At 35.7% G+C, this 20,840-nt stretch overlaps 1 protein-coding gene across 2 annotated transcripts in view; it reads left to right on the top strand.

The window, feature by feature from the left end:
- Nucleotides 1-20,840, top strand: part of HDAC9 (histone deacetylase 9) — a 512,743-nt gene that overhangs the window by 244,454 nt on the left and 247,449 nt on the right. For both annotated transcript variants that reach the window (XM_008054886.2, XM_008054887.1), the window contains exon 14: nucleotides 16,431-16,564. In XM_008054886.2, coding sequence (XP_008053077.1) covers nucleotides 16,431-16,564 — 134 coding nt within the window. The remainder of the gene's footprint in view (nucleotides 1-16,430; nucleotides 16,565-20,840) is intronic.

Raw genomic sequence — 20,840 nt, forward strand, 5'->3', positions numbered from 1 at the left:
CTGAGTGTTCAGCAGTTTTTGATCAAAAAGCAGCATGACCCTCGTGACTCACCATCCCTATTCACTCAATCTCACTTTGAATGACTTTAGTTTGTTTCCCTGGATGAAAAAAGTCCTTAAAGAGAAATGTTTTCCATTGTAGAAGAGGAGACACAAACAAACAAAAAATGACAGAAGCAGTTAAAGTTATCAAAATTGACAGGTTCAAAATCTGTTTTAGGCAGTGGAATAAGTGTCTCAAACAGAGAGCACTTTGAAGGTGATGAAGTTTGAACATGTAAGAATGAATAAATAATTTTTTTTTTTTTTGAGTTGGAGTCTCACTCTGTCACCCAGAATGGAGTGCATTGGCCGCTCCCGGCCACCACAGCCTCAACCTGTTGGGCTCCGGCGATCCTTCCACCTCAGCCTTCTGAGTAGCCAGAATTATAGGTGCACACTACCACGCCCGGCTGAGTTTTTGATTTATTGTAGAGATGAGGTCTTGCTGCCCAGGCGGGTCTCGAACCCGCAGGCTCAGGCAATCCACTCACCTCAGCCTCCCAAAGGTGTGGGATTACAGGCTGAGCCACCGAGCCCGGTTTAAATGATTTTTTATAAATAAATTATTGATTTTTTTGGGTCCCCTCGTATATGATACACACACACGCGCGCGCGCACACACACACACACACACACACACACACACACACACATGATTGGTTGGTTATTTCCACTTGAAGCTATTGCAAAATCAAAATAAATGAAATAAAATAAATAAATATATTCATTTAATATAATAATAAAGAAATGCACCATCTTCATTCTTCTCCTCCACATATTGCACTGGCCTTAATCCAAACCTCAATTTTGCTGTAACTTGCATACTATTGTAACACACATGATCTCACAATTCACTTTAGTATTTCTAATGATCTTGATTCCAGATGGGAACTCTTAATGTTTTTCATTTCTAGTGTGTTTGGAAAAATATTTATTTTTATTCACTAAACTTTTTTGTAAAAGTGTCTATTTGTTGTAGATATGTTTCAACCAGTCTAAAGGAACATTCAAGTACATTTTTTGGAATACAGTAGTCCCCTCTCATGCGAAGAGGATGTTTTTCAAGACCCTATGGGCAAGAGATATATTCCAAGACCTCCAGGGATTCCTGAAATTGCCAGTAATGTCAAACTGATTGCCATCAATTGGAATACCTTTCTGCTCATGTCTTCCACCCCAAACTTGAATGTATTTTCCATCTTAACTGTTTATTTTGCACTGTGGCTGAAACTTTTTGCAGTTTGAAGTGGAACAGCAAAACTAGCACAAATTTATTTTCTTTCTTTCATGGGTAGACAGTTAATTCTTACCACAGATCTTAGGAACCTTAGCATATGATTCCTTTTCTGTTCTTATTGTTGAGAACTTTCACTTTTTTACTTAAAGGAATCACTTTATAGCTTCTCTTTGGCATATTTGAATTGTCAGTATCACTATTCTTGTGTTTTGAGGTCGTTATGAAATAAACTAAGAGTTCCTTAACTTACTTAATTAAACTACCGTATTCCCAAAGAACACACTTGAATATTACTTTAGACTGTTTAAAAAACATACCTACAAGTAGATACTAAATAAAAAAAAAAAACCCAAATCAGAAAGGAGTTAAATGATTAACTCCCACAAGAAAAGCGTTTAATGATGAACTCCTGCAATACAAAGACAGATGATCTAGACTGTCACAAACTAGATTGCCAGAGTCCAGCTCCAGCCAGGTTCAGGGTCCCCAAAGGTGGAGATGGCATCGGTGATTGGGGGGAAGAAGAAAGAGAGAAAGAGAGAGAGAGAAGAAAAAAGAGACTGGACCCTGTCTAGTGCAGAAGCCGTTTATTGGGAATTACAATGGGTCTTTTATACACAGTCAGGTGTGTGAGGGGCATTCCCCACCCACCAGATGTTCTTTCAGGTATAATCCCGTAACAGATGTTCTTTCAGGTATAATCCCGTAACAGATGCTAAACCTAATCCATGAAACCTTAATCCATGACTGCCTTTAAACCCTTTTCGTACTACCTATAAACCCTTTTCATATTGCCTATAAACCCTTTTCGTACTAATACCAAGTTAAACAATTCTATAGAGACTTAAGTACTTAGTTTACAAACTAATGTGGCCCATCCCAGAATGTTTGGAATGTGGTCCAGTCCAAAGTTCACAGTGGGCTACCTGCAAGTAACCCAGCCGCATTCTTTCAACAAAATGGCTGTCTTCTAAAACTATATTCTACAATTTACACCTTATTCAACTTCAATAAATCCTAAAATCATGACCCAGAAGCCTGTGACCAATACTAAGGCTCTTAGATGTGACCCGAGTTTGAGTTGTAAATTGTGTGAAAGCCAAAACTGCAGTTTGTGGAAGAATGGGAGCAATGAGCTTCTAAAGTTAGCTTGTGTTCTCCCCGGTCTCAGAGTTTTTATGTTTTGAGCTCACAGGAGATTAATCTGGTTAGTGCTGAGTAGAAAGGGGGAGGAAATGGGGTCAATAGCTCCCGAACGCATCCTAGTGGTCTTGGGGTCAACGGCCCTTCCTGATCCCTAATACTCAGTGGGCCTCCGTGGCCAGCTCCCAACACTAGATGGCTACCAAAAGATGAGGGGGATGTGCAGGTGATATAGACAACACGGATATTTGGGCAAAGGGATGAGTCAAATCCCAGGTGGGATGGAGTGGATGGCATGAGATTTCTTCACGCTACTCAGAAGAGCACAGGCTTTAAAACTTATGAAGTGTTTATTTCTGGAATTTTCAATTTAATATTCTGAGACCATGGGTGAAACCACAGAAAGCAACACCATGGAGGGTATGGGGGAGGGAGACTACTGTTTGTTTGTTTGTTTGTTTTTTAAAGAAAATCATTCAATGTCACACACAATAATTTTTCCACTAAAAAACAAGGGAGAGGAAACAGATATATCACAAAGGTAGGCAATTTGCTTAAATACATCCCCTAAGAGTTTTACTTTTTCATACAGCAGACAGTTTTAGCACTGAACACACACAATTTTCAAGGCACATCATTTAAACCCTTATCATCCATGTGAATCCCCCAAAGCCTACTGTATTAGCTGCACAATCTTTTTTTGAAACAAAAGTAAAACAATGTTCCAAGGAGAAATACTGGCTGAATTTAGTCAATTGTTGAAAGATAAAGTCTCCAGTCCATTTCCTGTGAGGACCTGAAGAGTTCCCAAAACAGAAACTAAGATGGGGACAATTCCTCATGGCCCCACAGAGAACCTAGCTGAGGATGTTTCCAGGACAGACTAGAAGAGCATGAGTTTCCGCAGATGCTAATGTGATAAGAATATGCATTGCAGAGCCAGGGGATTACATATTCAAGTGAACTGAAAATATAAGTATAAATATATAGCTATATGCAGTACATAGTATTTATGTGTATTAGATATTACATATATTTTTGGTATGGTACCTTTTCATACCTGAGGATGTCATCCTATTATTTTCACATGTTCTTGGACACAGACTTATTGGGACACAAGTTTTTTATCTGAAATGTCTTAAAATGTGGTCAAATGCTTATGGGGTTTAGTATTGAAGAGGATAAGTCCAAGGCCAACCTGATATGTTTTTCATTGTGAGAAGTCTGTTTTTCTTTTCTGGAAACTCAAGATGTATTTTTGTCATGCTATCAAATTCTTAAAAAATCACCTTTGTGTTGATCATTTGCAGTTACTTATTTATGCACGTCTCTTTCTTCTTATGGAAATCTTCAATTATTCCTGTTACAGGCATACCTTGTTTAATGGTGCCTTACTTTATTGTGCTTCAAAGATACTGTGCTCTTTGCAAATTGAAGGTTTATGGCAGTCTTGCATTTAGCTAGTCTATTGGTGCCATTTTTCCAACAGCATGTGCTCATTTCCTGTCTCTGTGCCACATTTTGGTAATTCTCACAGTATTTCATTGTTTTTTCATTGTTAAATCTGTTATGGTGATAAGTGATCAGTGATCTCTTATATTACTATTGTATTTATTTTGGGGTGCCACAAACCTAGTCCATGTAAGATGGCGAGCTTCATTGATAAGCATTATATGTACTCTGTTCTACTTACTGGCCGTTCCCCCATCATTCTCCCTCTTTTTGAGCCTCTCTATCCTCTGAGACCCTACAATACTGAAATTAGGCTAATTAATAACCCTACAATGGCTTGATGTTCAAGTGTAAGGAAGATTCATAGGTCTTTCAATTTCAATCAAAATCTAGAAATGATTAAACTTAGTGAGGAAGGTGTGGACAAAGCTGAGACAGGCCAAACCCTAGGCCTCTTGTACCAAAAACTTACTGGAGTTGTAAATACAAAATAAAATTTTGTGAAGCACAAATGAAAGAAAGTGAATCAATCTTATAGCTTATATGGAGAAAGTTGTAGTAGTCTGGAGAGATCAAACCAGCTATAACATTCCCTTAAGCCAAAACCTAATCCACAGGAAGTCTAAATCTCCTCAATCGATAAAGGTAGAGAGACGTATGCAAGCTGCTAAAGAAAAGTTTGAAGCTAGAAGAGGTTGATTCACGATGTTTAGGGAAAGAAGTCCTCTCCATAACATAAAAGTGCAAGGTGAAGCAGCAAGTGCTGATGGAAAAGCTGCAAGTTGTTCAGAAAACTTAATTGGATCAATGATGAAGGTGGCTACCCTGAACAACAGGTTTTCAGTATAGAATGAAGGAAGATGCCATCTAACATTTTCAGAGATAAAAGTCAATGCTTGACTTCAAAGCTTCAAAGACAGAATGATTCTCTTGTGAGGGTCTAATGCAGCTGATGACCTTAAGCTGAAGCTAATGCTCATTTATCCTTCCAAAAATTCTAGAGCCCTTAAGAATTATGCCAAATCTACACTGCCTGTTCTCCAAAAAGAAAACAACAAAGTTTGAATGGCAGCACATCTGTTTGCTGCATGGTCTATTGAGTATTTTAAGCCCACCATTGAGACCTACTGCTTAGAATAAAAAGCGGTTTGTTTGTTTTTTTCAAACTATGACTGTTTCATTAACAATGAACTTTGACACCCAAGAGCTCTTTATTATGACACAAGGAGATTAATGTTGTTTTCATGCCTGCTAACTCAACATCCATTCTGCAGCCTATAGATCAAGGAGTCATTTCAATTCTTAAGTCTTATTATTTAAGAAATATTTTTCAAAGGCTATAGTTAGTGATTCCTCTGATAGATCTGAGCAAGTACATAAAAAACATTATGGAGTCACCATTTTAGATGCCATTAAGGACCTTTATGATCCTTTGGAGGAGGTAAAAATATCAACATTCATGAGAGTTCGGAAGAATTTGATTCCAATTCTCATTGATGACTTTGAGGGATTTAGAACTTTAATGGGGAAGTTACTGCAGAAGTGGTGGAAATAGCAAGAGAAATAGAATTAGAAGTGGAGCCTGAAGATGTGATCGAATTGATGCAATCTCATGATAAAACTTGGAAGGAGGAGAATTTGCTTCTTATGGATGAGCAAGGAAAGTCATTTTTTGAGAATATAATCTATTCTTGCTTAAGATGCTGTGAACACTTGAAATGACAACAAAAATTTAGAATAATACATAAACTTAGTTGATAAAGCAGCATCAGAGAGCAAAAGGATTGATTTCAGTTTTGAAAGAATTTCTACTGTGGGTCAAATGTCTTCGAATAGCATTGCCTGCTGCAGAAAACTCTTTTATGGAAGGAAGAGTTCATCAATGTGGCAAACTTCATTGTTGTCTTATTTTTAAGAAATTGCCACAGCCACCCAAGCTTCAGCAACCATCACTCTGATCAGTCCATAGCCATCAATATCGAGGCAAGGCCCTTCACCAGCAAAAAGATTACTACTGTCTGCAAGCTGAAACAATCATTAACATTTTTTAGCAATAAAGTAATTTTTAATTAAGGTATGCATATTTTTTAGACATAAAACTCTGACACACCTAGTAGACTACTGTATATTGTAAACATAAGTTTTTCACATGCACTTGGAAACCAAAAACCTCATGTGATTCCTTTTATGGCAGTATCTGCCTTATTGAGATATTCTGGAACCAAACTCACAATATCTCCAAGGTACGCCTATATTCAGTTAGTCTGATTTTCTCCTCAGGAGCAATCACAACTTTTTGTTCAGCTATCTTTTCTCTGATCTCTCTATTTTTTTCTCATTGTGTACATCTCTTCATTCTTTCTTATGTATTCCAGGCCTTTTCAAGTTTGTATTAAATAGCACGGATTGGGTTTTCTGAAATGTAAATTCCTTTCTTTATTGCTTCCAGTATAGATTTTAATTTCGCTACTCTTTAATTTCCTTGTAATTCTTGCTTATCATATCCATCTTTATTTTTACTCATTCCATTGTCTTTTTCATTTAGTTTTATCTCTCCCTTTAGCTTTTGGCTCCTATTTTATAGGGCCAATGTCTTTTGACGTTTGACGAGGCCAAACCATTTTCTAAAATCTTATTTTGGTTTCTATTGTAAATCATGTTCACTGAGCTAAGTAGTATGAATGATATTTCCTTTACAGTTTCTGTAGTATATTCTCAAAGGCCCTGTTTTTTTTTTTTCCACCCTCTCTCATTCTTGAATGTAGAAAAATCTTTCCAGATATTTTGCCAGCAAATGTGTAGAGAATTGTGTTTGGCTTCACTTTCTGCCAACTTACATGCTAGTTGAATCTCCTTCCTGGCTCTATAGTTTAATAGCAACATTTCATTTAATTCCTAGGCCCTAACATAATATCATATAGTATTATTTGGAGACCTATGGTGGAAATTTCTTCTACTCACTACTTTTCTAATTGTCTGACACTCTGATAAGATGAAAAAACAGTAACCAGTAAGCAAAACAACAAATCTTAGAAAATGTTTATTATCTAATGAGAGGAACAATTATCTAAGCAAGTTTTTTTTAATTGTTCCTCTCATTAGATAATAAACATTATCTAATGAGAGGAACCTCTCATTAGATAATAAACATTATCTAATGAGAGGAACAATTAAAAAAAACTTGCTTAGATAATATATCATTTGCTAGGTGGTTGCATCAAGTTTCACAGATAATACATTATTTGTTTGCTGGTTATATCCAGTTTCACAGATAATTAAAAAGTATACCGTTTGGTACTTTGATTTACATGTTTCTGTTAAAAGAGGTTATAGCAAACATTACAGGTAGTAGAACACAAAGAGTATGGCGGAAGTAGAAAAAATAAGGCAAGATAAGACTTATAGATAGGATAGAGTTGTGTACAGAAAGAGTCACAACAGCCACTCTGTGTATGATTTAGAGGTCGTTAGAAATTATCCCAGTTTCAAAATAGTCACTTCTATCCATTTTGATAAGTCTATTATTTGCAGGTCATTCTGTCTTTTTAAGAAGCATTATTGCTTTTATGAGATCTTCTGTGACTTCCTGGCATAACAGATTTTTTCTTTACCAGAGATTTTTTAAAAGTCATATTTGTTCATATCTCATGTCTCATTTTACTACTAGATTATAAGTTAAGTGTAATAAAATAAAGCTGCTAGAATTTGGAACATAGTGAGAATTCAATAATCTTCATTTTTTGGAGAGATGGGTAGCATGCCATATATATTTGTATTGTGTTGGTCTTTTGTCCAGTCCCCTGGCCATAGAAGGAGTATAATATGTGTGGTTTAGCAAATATCTGAGCATATGTGAAACCTTAGGCAGTTACCTATATGCAATATGAAGTTGAATATGAGGAACTTGGAATCAGGATGAATAGTTTTAGGTCTTAATATTTTAAACTCAAATTTTCTTATAGACCAGCTAGACTCCACCTAACAGGTCTTACTAGATTAAGTGTAAGCCTAAAGCTAGAAATAGATTATATGACTGCCAAATAACTTCACTACAGGTTATAATTACGAAGAGGGAAAGACAATACTCTAGATACTTCAAATACATGATCTCATTTAATAAAACTAAAAGAGAAAGCACACAGTCCAAGTTTATCCCAAGAGGGTATTTTGTGTGTGTACACACACACACACACACACACACACACACACACACACACACATTTGTAGAAAACAAATGACTAGGGTTTAACTTTAAGGTAAAGATTTAAAGATTTCTTTGTGTATTTTCACAAATCCTAATTTTAACTCTTGTCCCATTGACCAAAGAGAGACTGATTAATCTATTGGCTTATGCTATTATGTTATGTAGCAAGCCATAACCAGTGCAGCAGAAAGGGTCAAATGAAAGTAGAATTCCATAAGAATAGCAAAGAGAAGAGCAGGCTTATTTCTCACCCTGTAAGTCCTTGCTTCTGAGAAACAAAAGAAAGAAAAAGAGAGAGTGAAAATGAAGATGAAGGATGAGGTTAAACTTTTACCTTGCAGTCTACCTGTTAACACCTCAGTGATACATCATTACGAGTGGAGGTTTGGGGTTCCAGATTTTATTTATTTCCCCTTAAATTCAAATGTCTTTCCAAGAGCTCCTGGGCCTTGTACTATAATCTCCAGATACCTGGCAGTAATTTCCAACTACTGCAGCCTGTTACACATTTTTTTTCTTGGCAGTGTATGAGCAAAATGTTAAAGGGGAGGGAAATTTGTTATGAAGGTGAGCTTAGATATGTCCAAGAGATGAAACAGTGGAAAAGTTAAGCAATGCAATGATTATAGTCTTTGCTTTTGAAGAATATAATTTCAAAAAGGGACAGATACTATAATTTTGTTTCCAAATTATTATTCACATACGAACTTTTATTTTATGTAGTATGATATTGTAGCTGAAAATAGTGAAACAGTTCCTATTATGTATGACAACTCATAAATACTGTATATATCTGAATTGTGAAGACTTCTTATGCACTTCGAATTTGAATGTTATTATTTTCCCCTATTTGTCTGCTTTCCTTTCTGACTTCCTTCATGTATCTCTTTTGAATTTATTTGCAATATTTATTTTTACTGGACTTACACAAAATGAAAAAAGAATATTTTGGGAAAAATATGTAGAAATATAGAGCTGAGTAAAAATTAAATAACTGTATATAGGCACTTAGAGTAGGAAGACAAGACACGTAAAAGAAAAAGTAGAATACTAATAAATTAAGGCTACAAAAACTTCAGAAATCTAAGAAGATCCACCAATTAGATTCATTAAGGAAGACTTTGTCAGGAAAATATCTGACCTAGTTTTTTTAATGTATTCATTTATTTATGTTTCTCGTTCATTCCTAAAAAATACTTTTGAGGACATGCTTTATTTCAAACATGTTTAAACAATACAACTATAGTCTGTGCTTTCACAGATCTTACCATCTAGTTACGAAAATGTACAGTTAACAAAATTACACAATAATTATGTAATTGAGATATATGCTCTGAAAAAGATTGAGAGGATTCTAAGAGTGTATATAGTAGGAAACCTAATTTAGAGCTCTCAGGGAATGCTTGTTTGGGATATTGCCATTTATTTATTTATTTTTAAGTATTTATTTTTATTTTAAAGGTGTGGGGTAGAATTCAGGTACATAAGTAATCATCACAGTTGAAGTTTGGGCCTCCCATTGTTCCTCACATTGCCTGTTTTGAGATCAGATACTTTTACTGATGTCCCCTCCACCCCTTGCTGGTAGTGTCCCACTACTTTCAATCCCTTTCTTGTAGTATAATGACAAATGTCTAGGATCCACTTATGAGGGAGAACACGTGATGCTCAGTTCTTTGTTTCTGTGATAGATCACTGAATATGATAGACTTTAAATCCATCCAAGTTGCCGTGAAGCCCGTAATTTTGTCCTTCTTTATGGTACACAATATTCCATAATGTATATGTGCCACTTTTTTCTTTTTTTTTTTTATTCCTTCCACTTTTGGTGGTGGTTCAATGTCTTTTTTTTTTTTTTTGTAGGGCGACTTGAATTCCTTTGAATATATTTTCAGTGGGGGTATTGCTGAGTTAAATGAAAGGTTGATTTTTAGATCTTTTAGAAATTGCTACACTGTTTTCCGCAGGGGCTATACTAATTTATACTCCCACTAACAGTGTAGAAGCATTCCCTTTTCTCTGCATCCTCCCCAGCATCTCTTGTTTCTTGAGTTATTGATGATGACCATCCTGACTGGAGTTAGGTGGTGGTATCTCAGTGTGGTTTTGATTTGCATTTATTTAATGATTAGTGAGGATAGCATTTTTTCATGTATCTGTTAGCTGCTTGTTTGTCTTCTTTGGAGGATTGTCTATTCATGTTTTTTGCCCACTTTTTAATAGGGTTGTTTGTTTTTTTGTTTTTCCTTTTGGCATGTCTGAGTTCCTTATAGATCCTGGATGTTAGGCCTTTGCCAGTTATACAGTTGGCAAATTTTTTTTTTTCTCATTCTGTTTGTCTTCTCACTCTCCTGATCGTTTTTTTTGCTTTGCAGAAACTTTTTAGTTTGATGAGATTCCACTTGTCTATCTTTCTCTTATGGCATATACTTTAGGGGTTTTGATTAGGAATTGGTTGCCCATTCCAATTTCTGTAAGGGTATCTCCTGCATTTCCTAAGATTCTTATGGCTTGAGACTTTACATTTAGGTCTTTCATCCATTTAGTGTTGATTTTTTTGTATGGTGACAAGTAGAGGTCCTGCTTCATTCTTCTGCATGGAGTCTGCCAGTTTTCCCAGTACCATTCACTGAATAGGTTCTCCTCTCCCCCATGGTTGTTGGTTCAGGCTTTGTTGAAGAAGAGTTTGTTAAGAAACTGAGGTTTTGATTCCAGAATCTCTATCCTGTTCCATTGGTCTATAGGCCAGTTCTTGTACCAATCAATAGTTTTGATTATTGTAGTGTTATAATAAAGTTTAAAGTCTGGGAGTGTGATACCTCCTGCTTTGTTTCATTTGCTGAAGACTGTTTTAGCTATTTGTGGTCGTTTTTGTTTGCATATGAATTTCTGTATTGCCATTTCCAGGTCTGAGAAGAATGATGAGGGTAATTTAATGGGTACTGCATTGAATTTGTAGATTGTCTTGGGTAGGATGGACATCTTAATGTTGATTCTTCCTATCCATGAGCATGAAATATTTTTTCATTTGTTTGTGTCTCCTTTGATTTCTTTGAGGAGTACTTTGTAGTTTTTGTTGCAAAGTTCTTTCACTTCCCTGGTTAGAATGGTGCAGAGGTCTCCATCTTTCTTTGTCTATTGTGAATGGGATTGTGCTTTTTATTTGGTTCTCTGCTAGTTTGTTGTTGGGGTATAAAAATGCGACTGTCTTTCACACATTGTATTTGTATCCTGAGACAGAAGTGGTGAGAGTGGGCCTCTTGTCTTGTGCTGGTTTTCAGGGGAAATGCTTCCAATTTCTGTCTGTTTAGTATTATGTTTGCTGTGGGTTTATCATAGATGGCTCTTACTATTTTGAGGTATATTCCCTGTATGCCTAGGTGTGCAAGGGTTTTTGTCAAGAAGGGATGCTGGATTTTGTAGAAAGCTTTTTCTGCATCTAATGACATAATCATGTGGTTCTTGTTTTTACAACTGTTGATGTTTTGATTATGGTCCTACGTATGTTGAACCAGCCCTGCATACTGGAGATGAAGCCTACTTGGTCATGGTAGATAATTTTTGAGATGTGTTGGTGGATCCGACTTGCCAGAATCTTGTTGAGAATTTTTGCATCTATGTTTATCAGAGATACTGACCTGTAGTTCTCTTTCTTTGTTGGGTCTTTACCCAGTTTGGGTATCAGTGTGCTGTTTGCTTCATAAAATGATTTAGAAAGAGTTTTGCCTTTCTTGATTGCCTAGAATGCTTTGAATAGAATTGGTATCAGCTCCTCCTTGTGTGTTTTGTAGAATTCCACTGGAAAGCCCGTCTAGTCTAGGGCTTTTTTTTTTTTTTTTTTGTAGGAGTTTTCTTATGATGGAGTCAAGTTCCTGGGTTGTTATCGGTCTATTTAGGGTCTGAATTTCTTGTTTCAACCATGGGAGGTTGTATGATGTTAGAAAGTCCTCCATTTCAGCCAGGCTTGGTGGCTCAGCCTGCAATCCCAGCAATTTGGGAGGCTGAGGTGAATGGATTGCCTGAGTCCGCGGGTTTGAGACCCGCCTGGGCAACTTGACAAGACCTCATCTCTACAATAAATCAAAAATTAGCTGGGCGTGGTAGCGCATGCCTGTAGTTCCAGCTATTTGGAAGGCTGAGGCGGAAGGATCGCTAGAGCCCAACAGGTCGAGACTGCAGTGGCCGGGAGAGTGCCACTGCACTCCAGTCTGGGTGACAGAGCGAGACTCCAACTCGAAAAAAAAAAGAAAGTCCTCCATTTCATTTAGGCTTTTGAGTTTGTTTTCATATGGGTGTGCATAGCAATCTCTGTTGATCTTTTGCATTTCTAATTGTTTTTATTTGGGCTTTTTTTCTCTTTTTCTTGGTCAATCTGGCTAGGGGTCATCAATCTTGTTGATCTTTTCAAAGAGCAACTTTTTGTTTGTTTCATTGATTTTTTTTTTCCTATGGTATTTTTGTCTTCTATTTCTTGCATTTGGACTTTTACTTTGGGGATCTGGATTCTTCTGCTGAAATTAGGGTTTTGATGGTCTTGCCTCTCCAGCTGCCTTAGGTGATTTGTTAGCCTCTTAACTCGTGCTCTTTCTATTTTCTTGATTTGTGTGCATAGATATATAAATTCCCTTTTTAGTACTGATTTCGTGTCACCTCAGAGGTTTTGGGAAGATGTGTCTTTGTTTTCATTTGTTTCTAAGAATCTTTTAATTTCTGTTTTGATTTCAGTGTTGACCCAGGAGTTGTTAAGTATCATGCTGTTTAGTGTTCATGTCTTTGTGTGTTTTGGGGGATCTTGTTGGTGGTGAATTTTTTTTTTATTCCACTGCATTCTGAATATACATGGTAGACTTTTAATCTTATGTAATTTGGTTATACTTGATTTATGACCCAGCATATGGTTCATCTGAGTATGTTCCATGTGGTGATGAGTAGAATGTATATTCCACGGTTGTTAGGTGGAGTTTTCTGTAGGTGTCTATTAAGTCCATTTGGTTAAACATCAAGTTGAGGTTCCAGATCTCTGTTCATTTGTTTCCTCAAGATCTATCTAGGTTTGTTAGGGGGGTATTTAAGTCTCCAGTTATGATAGTGTTAGGGCCAATATCCTTTTTTAGTTTACTTAGTAGTTAACTAAACTGGAACCTGGTGTTCCTGTGTTAAGTGCATATATGGTTAGGATGGATTTTTCTTGTTGATGAATTGAGTCTTTTATCATTATGCAGTGTCTTTCTGTAACTTAAATTATTTTTATTGCTTGAAGATTGTTTTGTTTGTCCTTTTTGTTTTCTGTTCACCTGAAAGTTTATTCTCCATTCTCTAACTTTAAGTCTGTGGGTGTCCTTCATCATAAGGTGTGTTTTCTGGAGGAAGCAAATTGTTGGGTCATGCTCCTTTATCCAGTTTGCCATTCCATATCTTTTCAGTGGTGCATTAACCCTTTCACATTCAGGGTGACTATTGAAATGCAGTAGCGTAGCTTGTCCCTATCATAAGTCTCTTATAAGGCTGTTTTGTTTTCTTTTAACTTTCGCGTTAATATATGTGTTTTAATTTTTGTGTGTGTATTGTGTGTTCTGTTGGTTCTGTGTTTGTTTGTGATCTTGTGAAGTGTATAACTTTCTTTTGTTTCTTTTTTCTCCTGTGCACAGCATCTTTTTAAGTGTCTCCTGTAAAGCTGGTCTAGAAGCAGCATATTCTCTTAGGAATTGGATGTCTAGGAAGAATTTTAATTCTCCATCACTGATGAAGGTTAGCTTGGCTGGGTAGGAAATTCTTGCTTGCAATTGTTAGTTTATCTTTGAGAACATTAAAGATGGAAGTCTAATCCCTTTTATCCTGTAGTGTTTCTTCAGGTAAGTCTGGAGCAATTCTGATTGGTTTTTCCTGATAATCTGATATTTTTCCCTTGTTGACTTTAGGATTTTTTTCTTTTACACTTACTTTTTGTAGGTGAATTACTATTACCTGTTTTACAGGAAGACAAGACACATAAAAAAGGTAGAATACTAATACAGTAAGGCTACAAAAACTTCAGAAATCTAAGGCAATCCACCAATTTAATTCATCAAGGAAGGCTTTATCATGAAAATATCTGACCTAGTTTTTTAATGCATTCATTTATTTATGTTTCTCATTCACTCATTAAAAATATTTTGAGGGCATGCTTTATTTCAAGAAAGTTTAAGCAATACAACTATAGTCTGTGCTTTCATAGATCTTACCAAATAGTTAAGAAAATGTACAATTACAAAATTACACAAAAATTATGTAATTGTGAAAAATGCTCTGGGAAGACCTAGAGGATTCTAAAAGAATATACAGCAGAAAACTTAATTTGGAGATCTCAGGATATGCTTGGTTGAGAAATTGACATTTAAATGGAGCCTCAAAGAATGAAAAGGAAATAGCTAGAGGAGGGCTAGAGTTATGGGGTCAGGAAAGAAGAATTGCTAGCATAGATGGAAACCATGAATGAAAATCACAAGCCTGATAGGATCAAAATCCTTTTTGAGGAATAGAAAGAAGGTCTCTATAGGATAGAGAGTAAAGGAGGGAGGAATATGAAAAGAAGTTGGAGAGATGGAGAGGAACATACTATCTATACTGACCTTGAGGAATTCCAATCTCATCAGTGAAGTCATTAAAGGATTTAAACCAAAGTGGCTACTGTTGTGTGGCAAATGGAATATAGTAAAAGTCAAGTAGCCAGTTACAAGGCTATCTCAGGACTCCAGATTAGATTTAATAGTACGCAAGATAGTGCCTGATTTTGGCAGTGGAGATAAGAAGGAGTGATTCAAGATCTGCTTTGGAGGGAAAGCAGACACTGTTTTGGTTCATTAGAGAGGGAGTATCAAGAGGACACTAAAGCTTCTGGCATGAGCAATGGCAGATCTTGATGTTTTTTGCAAAATTGAGGAACGCGGTGGGTGGTTTAAGATCATGAATTCAGAATCAATGACAGTCTCACTTTATGGAAGTCCTGAGACATCCAAGCAGAGATTTTGGTGAGTAATTAAATAGATAAGTGTGCAAGTATGCTGCTCAAAAGAGAGGTCAGTGCTGAGAGTGAAAATGTGAGAATCAGGTACATAGGGAAGGCTTTTTGAGGCTATCTGAGTCTAAGAATAGGTACTTGGACTAGTAAAATGATATTTTTTTCTGATACATAATTTTGCCACATGGCTTCTGGATGCATATGTCATTCTTTTGCATTTTTATATACTCAGGGAAGCATATTTTCTCCTCTTGAGTAACATTGATTTAACACAATAATGTAAGCCAAAGGAAGAATATAATGTATTTAATTAAACTGACTTTACAACATAAATTTCTGGTACTTTTCTGTTCTTGAATAGTTATGTTTATTTTCTGTTCTTTAATTTCTTATCATGGATTATCCCCTCCCGCCAAATGCACTTTGATGGTCATTTATTGGAAGATAATTGATTTGATAAATAATTTCTCATGTCAGGCAATTTTGAAAGTAAAATCTTTTCAAATGATCCAAAGTTATAATTATCATCTAACTTGTTATTTTAAAAAGTCCTATTTTGTTCTCCTAATAATTTATTTTGTCACATTTTTGTAAAAACTTTCCCATCATAAGATCTAACAGAAACATGAAATATACTAAATCTTGATCATGAATAAAGCAGATTTCATTCATTATCTATGTAATCTCTACTAAAGTTATTACAATTAACATTCATTTTTTTAAAAGAAACACTCCAAATATTCCACAATAGTATAACATCCACACGATCCATATTGTTTATGTAATGACGTAAATTACAAGAAAAACACAAATAAGCAAAGAAGAAATTTTTTTTGGTGCAACTTTGAAGGAATTGCTAAACAGAATAGGCAAGCGGCTAAAAAATCCTTGAAGAAGGTAGCTGTGATCTAAGGTAAGGCTGGAATTGCTCATGAAATATTTAAAGAGTCAATTCATCTTGTGGCTTCAGTGATAAGATGGAAAATTCTACTGAATTGAATTTTCTGCCTACAAACAATTTATAATGATCTAAAATATTGGGCAGATTATAATATATATATTTAAATCTGAAGTTTCTTAAAATGTTACCATCTTTATCACTTTACAGATATACTAAGCTGGGGTCTGAAAACTATTTAATCCATAGGTTGATGTTTGTGCATAAATATCCAGACAGCTGGCACTAAATAATTCTGATGTGCATTTGTGAATTTGCTGACATGTATTATTTCTCTCTTTGTAAAATTTATTTTAAAAACAATGACTTTTTTTGGAGTAATTGTATTATCTTCCATCTTGTATCATTCCCTCATGTCGCTACTCAAATCTTTTGCTGTGTTCTCATTGTCTTGAAGGGATTGCCTACGACCCCCTGATGCTGAAACACCAGTGCATTTGTGGCAATTCCACCACCCACCCTGAACATGCTGGACGGATACAGAGCATCTGGTCACGACTGCAAGAAACTGGGCTGCTAAATAAATGTGAGGTAATCCCAAATTGGCCACACTCTTTTACTTACTTAAATAAATCATATAAAGAGGCCAGTATTCATCTGGGTAGTAGTAGAAAAATGTTAAGCATATAGTGCCAACACCATGATTGATGAACCGTTATAGACATAAGTAGCACAGAACTTACCACCTGACTCTGGGCTGGGTACACAGTAGGCACTCAGTCAATGTTGATGGACTGAGCAGCTGTCTGATGTGCATGTTGTGTTGCTGCAGGGTTATTATGTACAAATGGTAGCATTCTTGTTTGCAAATAGGTGTCATTAATTGAGTTAATCTTCTGAGAAAGTCTTTGCAAAGTGCTAAGTGTTAGTTTTTATTTTTATTATTAAGCTAAACTTTGTATTCAGATATAGGCCAATTTTGTCTCTTGGAAATGAATAGATTTTTTTCTTCTTTTCCGGATCAGGGTTTCACTCTGTCACTGAGGATGGAGTGCAGTGGCCCATACATGCCTTACTACAGCCTTAAACTCCTGGTCTCAAGCCATCCTTCCCCCTCAGCCTCCCAAGTAGCTGGGACACCATAACCGGCTAATTTTTTGAATTTTCTTTTAAATTTTGTGATGATGGGATTTCACTATGCTACTCAACTTGGTCTCAAACTCCTGGGTTTAAGCAATCCTCCTGTGAAGGCCTCCCAAAGTGCCGAGATTAGAGGCATGAGCCTCTGCATTCAGCTGAAAAGGAATAGATTTTAAAAAGTAATTATCCTCTTACAAATAAAAGTCACTTATTTTCATTGAAGTGGCTTATGTTTTTCTACTTTTATGGTAAGGTTTTGAATACTTTCATTTTGTCAATATTTCTTTAGACTCATTTCTTTATATTCTTGGTGAATCCCATTTTTATTTAGAAAGATCTATCTCTAGATTTTTGAAGGTTAAAAACAAAAGTAACATCAATTCAGAAAGACTCTCCTAGTCAAATGTTCAAAATATGTAACATCCAGGAGCTGTTTGATTTAGCTACAATAAATGTCCATTGTTGTCTAAAGTCTAGAAACATTTTACAGTTGAGTTTGAAATATTTTTAAAAGAAAAATATCCTCCATGTGTTTTCTCACAGTATTTGAAAAATTTATGATTAAAACATTTTTTACTGCAACTATGTTATGTTCTATTAATAGAAATGTTCTAGGCACTAGAATTACAAAATTTCACAAGACATATATGATCCCTGTTCTCACAGACTGACATTTAACATGTTGTTATTTGGTTCTATTGTTCTATGCAGATCAATGGAAGAAATGCAACATAGTTCTCATCTGTCTGAGAAAAACCTTAAATAGATAGTATTTTGACTATAGTAAAGCCACGAGAAAACTGATACATGGAGACAAAATTAATATACTATATTTCAATAAAATAAAAAAGCAAATTGCATATGACTATTTTCATATATAAATTCTAAGCTCTGCCTTAAAAAGTACTATTATATAGTTGTTTAAATAGTTGGTACCGATTCACTTCACACATTTGAAAACTGTATAGGACATTATTTTTAGCAATCCAAAATGTAGTCAACAAAATTCCCATTCAAATTCAATTTAAACGGAACCTGTAAAATATTTAATATTCAGTTTAAACTGAACCTGTAAAATAGAAATGCTGAAGCAGACAGAATGTTCCTAAAGGTCAAATGCACTTGCCTATATTTGATAGTATGAACTATATCAGTCTGATTTTTTTCTTTGCAAACTAGTAAAAATAATTGAATTTTGAAGATGCAAAGCCATTCGTTCAGTGTGTTTATTTCTAAAGATAAATATTTTCCTTTACAGATTTTTTTTTTCTTTAAAAGGTGAATAATATATTTCATCTTACATGGGAACTATATTTTTTACATAAAATAATTTATAATGTCTTATGGATCATTCAGCCATTAAGATTGTGAGTGAATATACCACCACATTGTGTACAGATTATCACAAGATTTATGGTATGTTTATGATGAAATTATCAAATGTTTTTCATATTTAAAGCTCTGCTTTTGATTGAATATATACACTACCTAGAATACCAAAGTGAAAAAAAAAACAAGCTAGATTTATTTTTCTGTTTATTTTTTCCTGAGTGAAATTCTATTATTCATCTTATGCCACGGGCATTCATATTATACAGCATACTCTTTGCTCAATTTTGGAGTCATTCAAAAATTTTTCTCTTTCTCTCTCTCTTTTTTTTTTTTTTTTTTGATAATGCAATTTGGAAGCCAAAACATTCTCTTTTCTTTTCTTTTTTTTTCTGAGTTGGAGTCTCACTCTGTCACCCAGACTGGAGTGCAGTGGCCGCTCCCGGCCACTGCAGCCTTGACCAGCTGGGCTCCAGCGATCCTTCTGCCTCAGCCTTTTGAGTAGCCGGAATTACAGCCATGTGCTACCACGCCCGGCTGATTTTTTGATTTACTGGAGAGATGAGGGTTCATCAAGTTGCCTAGGCGGGTCTCGAACCCTCAGCCTCAGGCAATTCACTCACCTCGGCCTCCCAAAGCGCGGGATTATAGGCTGAGCCACCGAACCCGGCCACCATTCTTTTTTCTACTCAATCCTATACAGAGTCCATAAAGTAGACCAGCAAGATAATTTACTTTTGGTAGGCTGACCTTAGTGAGAAAATACATTTATTCATGTGGACATTCCTATCTCACCTTCGTATCTGCCATAGATGATTTCCTGCTCGGCAATTTTTCTGTTTTTGCCAGCTGAGGTACTGCTGCTTACATTTTTCCACATTCAAGCTTTTGTTATATCCTGCAGCAACTGGCCTTGCCTCAACTACTTCAAATTGTCAGCAGCTGGCCAGGTGCAGTGGCTCTCACTTGTAATCCCAGCACTTTGGGAGGCAGAGGTAAGAAGATTGCCTGAGCTCAGGGGTTCGAGACCAGCATGTGCAACTTGTCTTGACAATAAATCAAACAATAAACTGGGCATGGTTGCATGCTCCTGTAGTTCCAGCTACTTGGAAGGCTGAGGCAGAAGGATCACTTGAGCCCAGCAGATCGAGGCTGTGGTGATTGTGAGCATGCCGCCATTCTCCACAGTCTGGGTGACAGAGTGAGACTCTAACTCAAACAACAACAATGACAACAACAACAAAAACAAAATTGTCAGTAACTGATCCCAGCCGTCAAATGCATTGTTACAGAGTGATATTCCTAAAATCTATTACCTGAAGGAGAATCATTCATGAAAGAAAGAGAGTGTAGAAATAAAAGGAATGGAGTATGATCCGCACTGGCCTTAACCTTCAAAAGTTTATTATCCCTCTCTGGTCAATCTTTTCAATTCCTCATGCATTTCATTATTTTAACCCAATATTATTTGAAACCTTGCAACTCACTATAGTAGCAGTGACTGATGAAATACTAACATAGAGTAAAGAAATCAGAAGTCTATGGGGTTGAGGAGATTCAGTGAGGCTAGCCTCAGCCCAGCCAGATCAATAAGAGTCTCCCTAGTGACATTTAATCACAAAATTAATAAATAATACAATTAAAAGACCAGATCAGCAGATTTGCTTTTAGTAAAGATCAAGCACAAACATGTTACCCAAAACTTCACAACGCAAACAGAACCCACTTTTCCTAACACTGTTTGATGGCAGTTCAGTGGGTGTTTGTTTCCTTAAGTGAGGACTTTTTTTTGCCCATACATGTTTTTTGGCTCCTACATTATCAAAGTACCTCCATTATCAAAAAATTATTGCCCATATGAATTTATTTGCTCTATGACATTATGCAATGCTAATTTAAACCAAACATGAAGTAAAATTTCTAAAACCACTAAAAATCAATTGATTTTAAGACACCTAGAAATTTAATGTTCCTCTACCCATATGTGAAAAGAAATAGTCAAAACAAAATTTTAGGTATCATTAACGAAACAAATGTCAACCTTTCCTAGAGGCTGTTAGTTCTATATAAGATAAAACATAGAACCAAAAGAGAAAGACTGTTTTCATGACTTAGTTTCTTTTTCTGATTGTTTTCACCAGAAGAGTAAGGAAGGAAATCAAGTTTAACATACAGAGATTATTTCAAACCAGATTAGGCCACTCAGAAATAGTACAATCTTATTAAGTATTCTCCCCGGCCCGCTCCTTTACTAAACAAAGTGAAAGCAATTGATATGTATTCTTTGTGGATTTCTTCTAACATTTTTTATTTGACAAGTTAATTCTATATACCAATGTATTAATTTATTATTCAGCCCTCTTGCAAGAATGCTAAACCTTTTATCTCATGGCAAATT

This window comes from Carlito syrichta, unplaced genomic scaffold (genome assembly GCF_000164805.1).
Source record: "Carlito syrichta isolate Samal-C Ts95f unplaced genomic scaffold, Tarsius_syrichta-2.0.1 Scaffold301572, whole genome shotgun sequence".
Classification (NCBI taxonomy): Eukaryota; Metazoa; Chordata; class Mammalia; order Primates; family Tarsiidae; genus Carlito; species Carlito syrichta.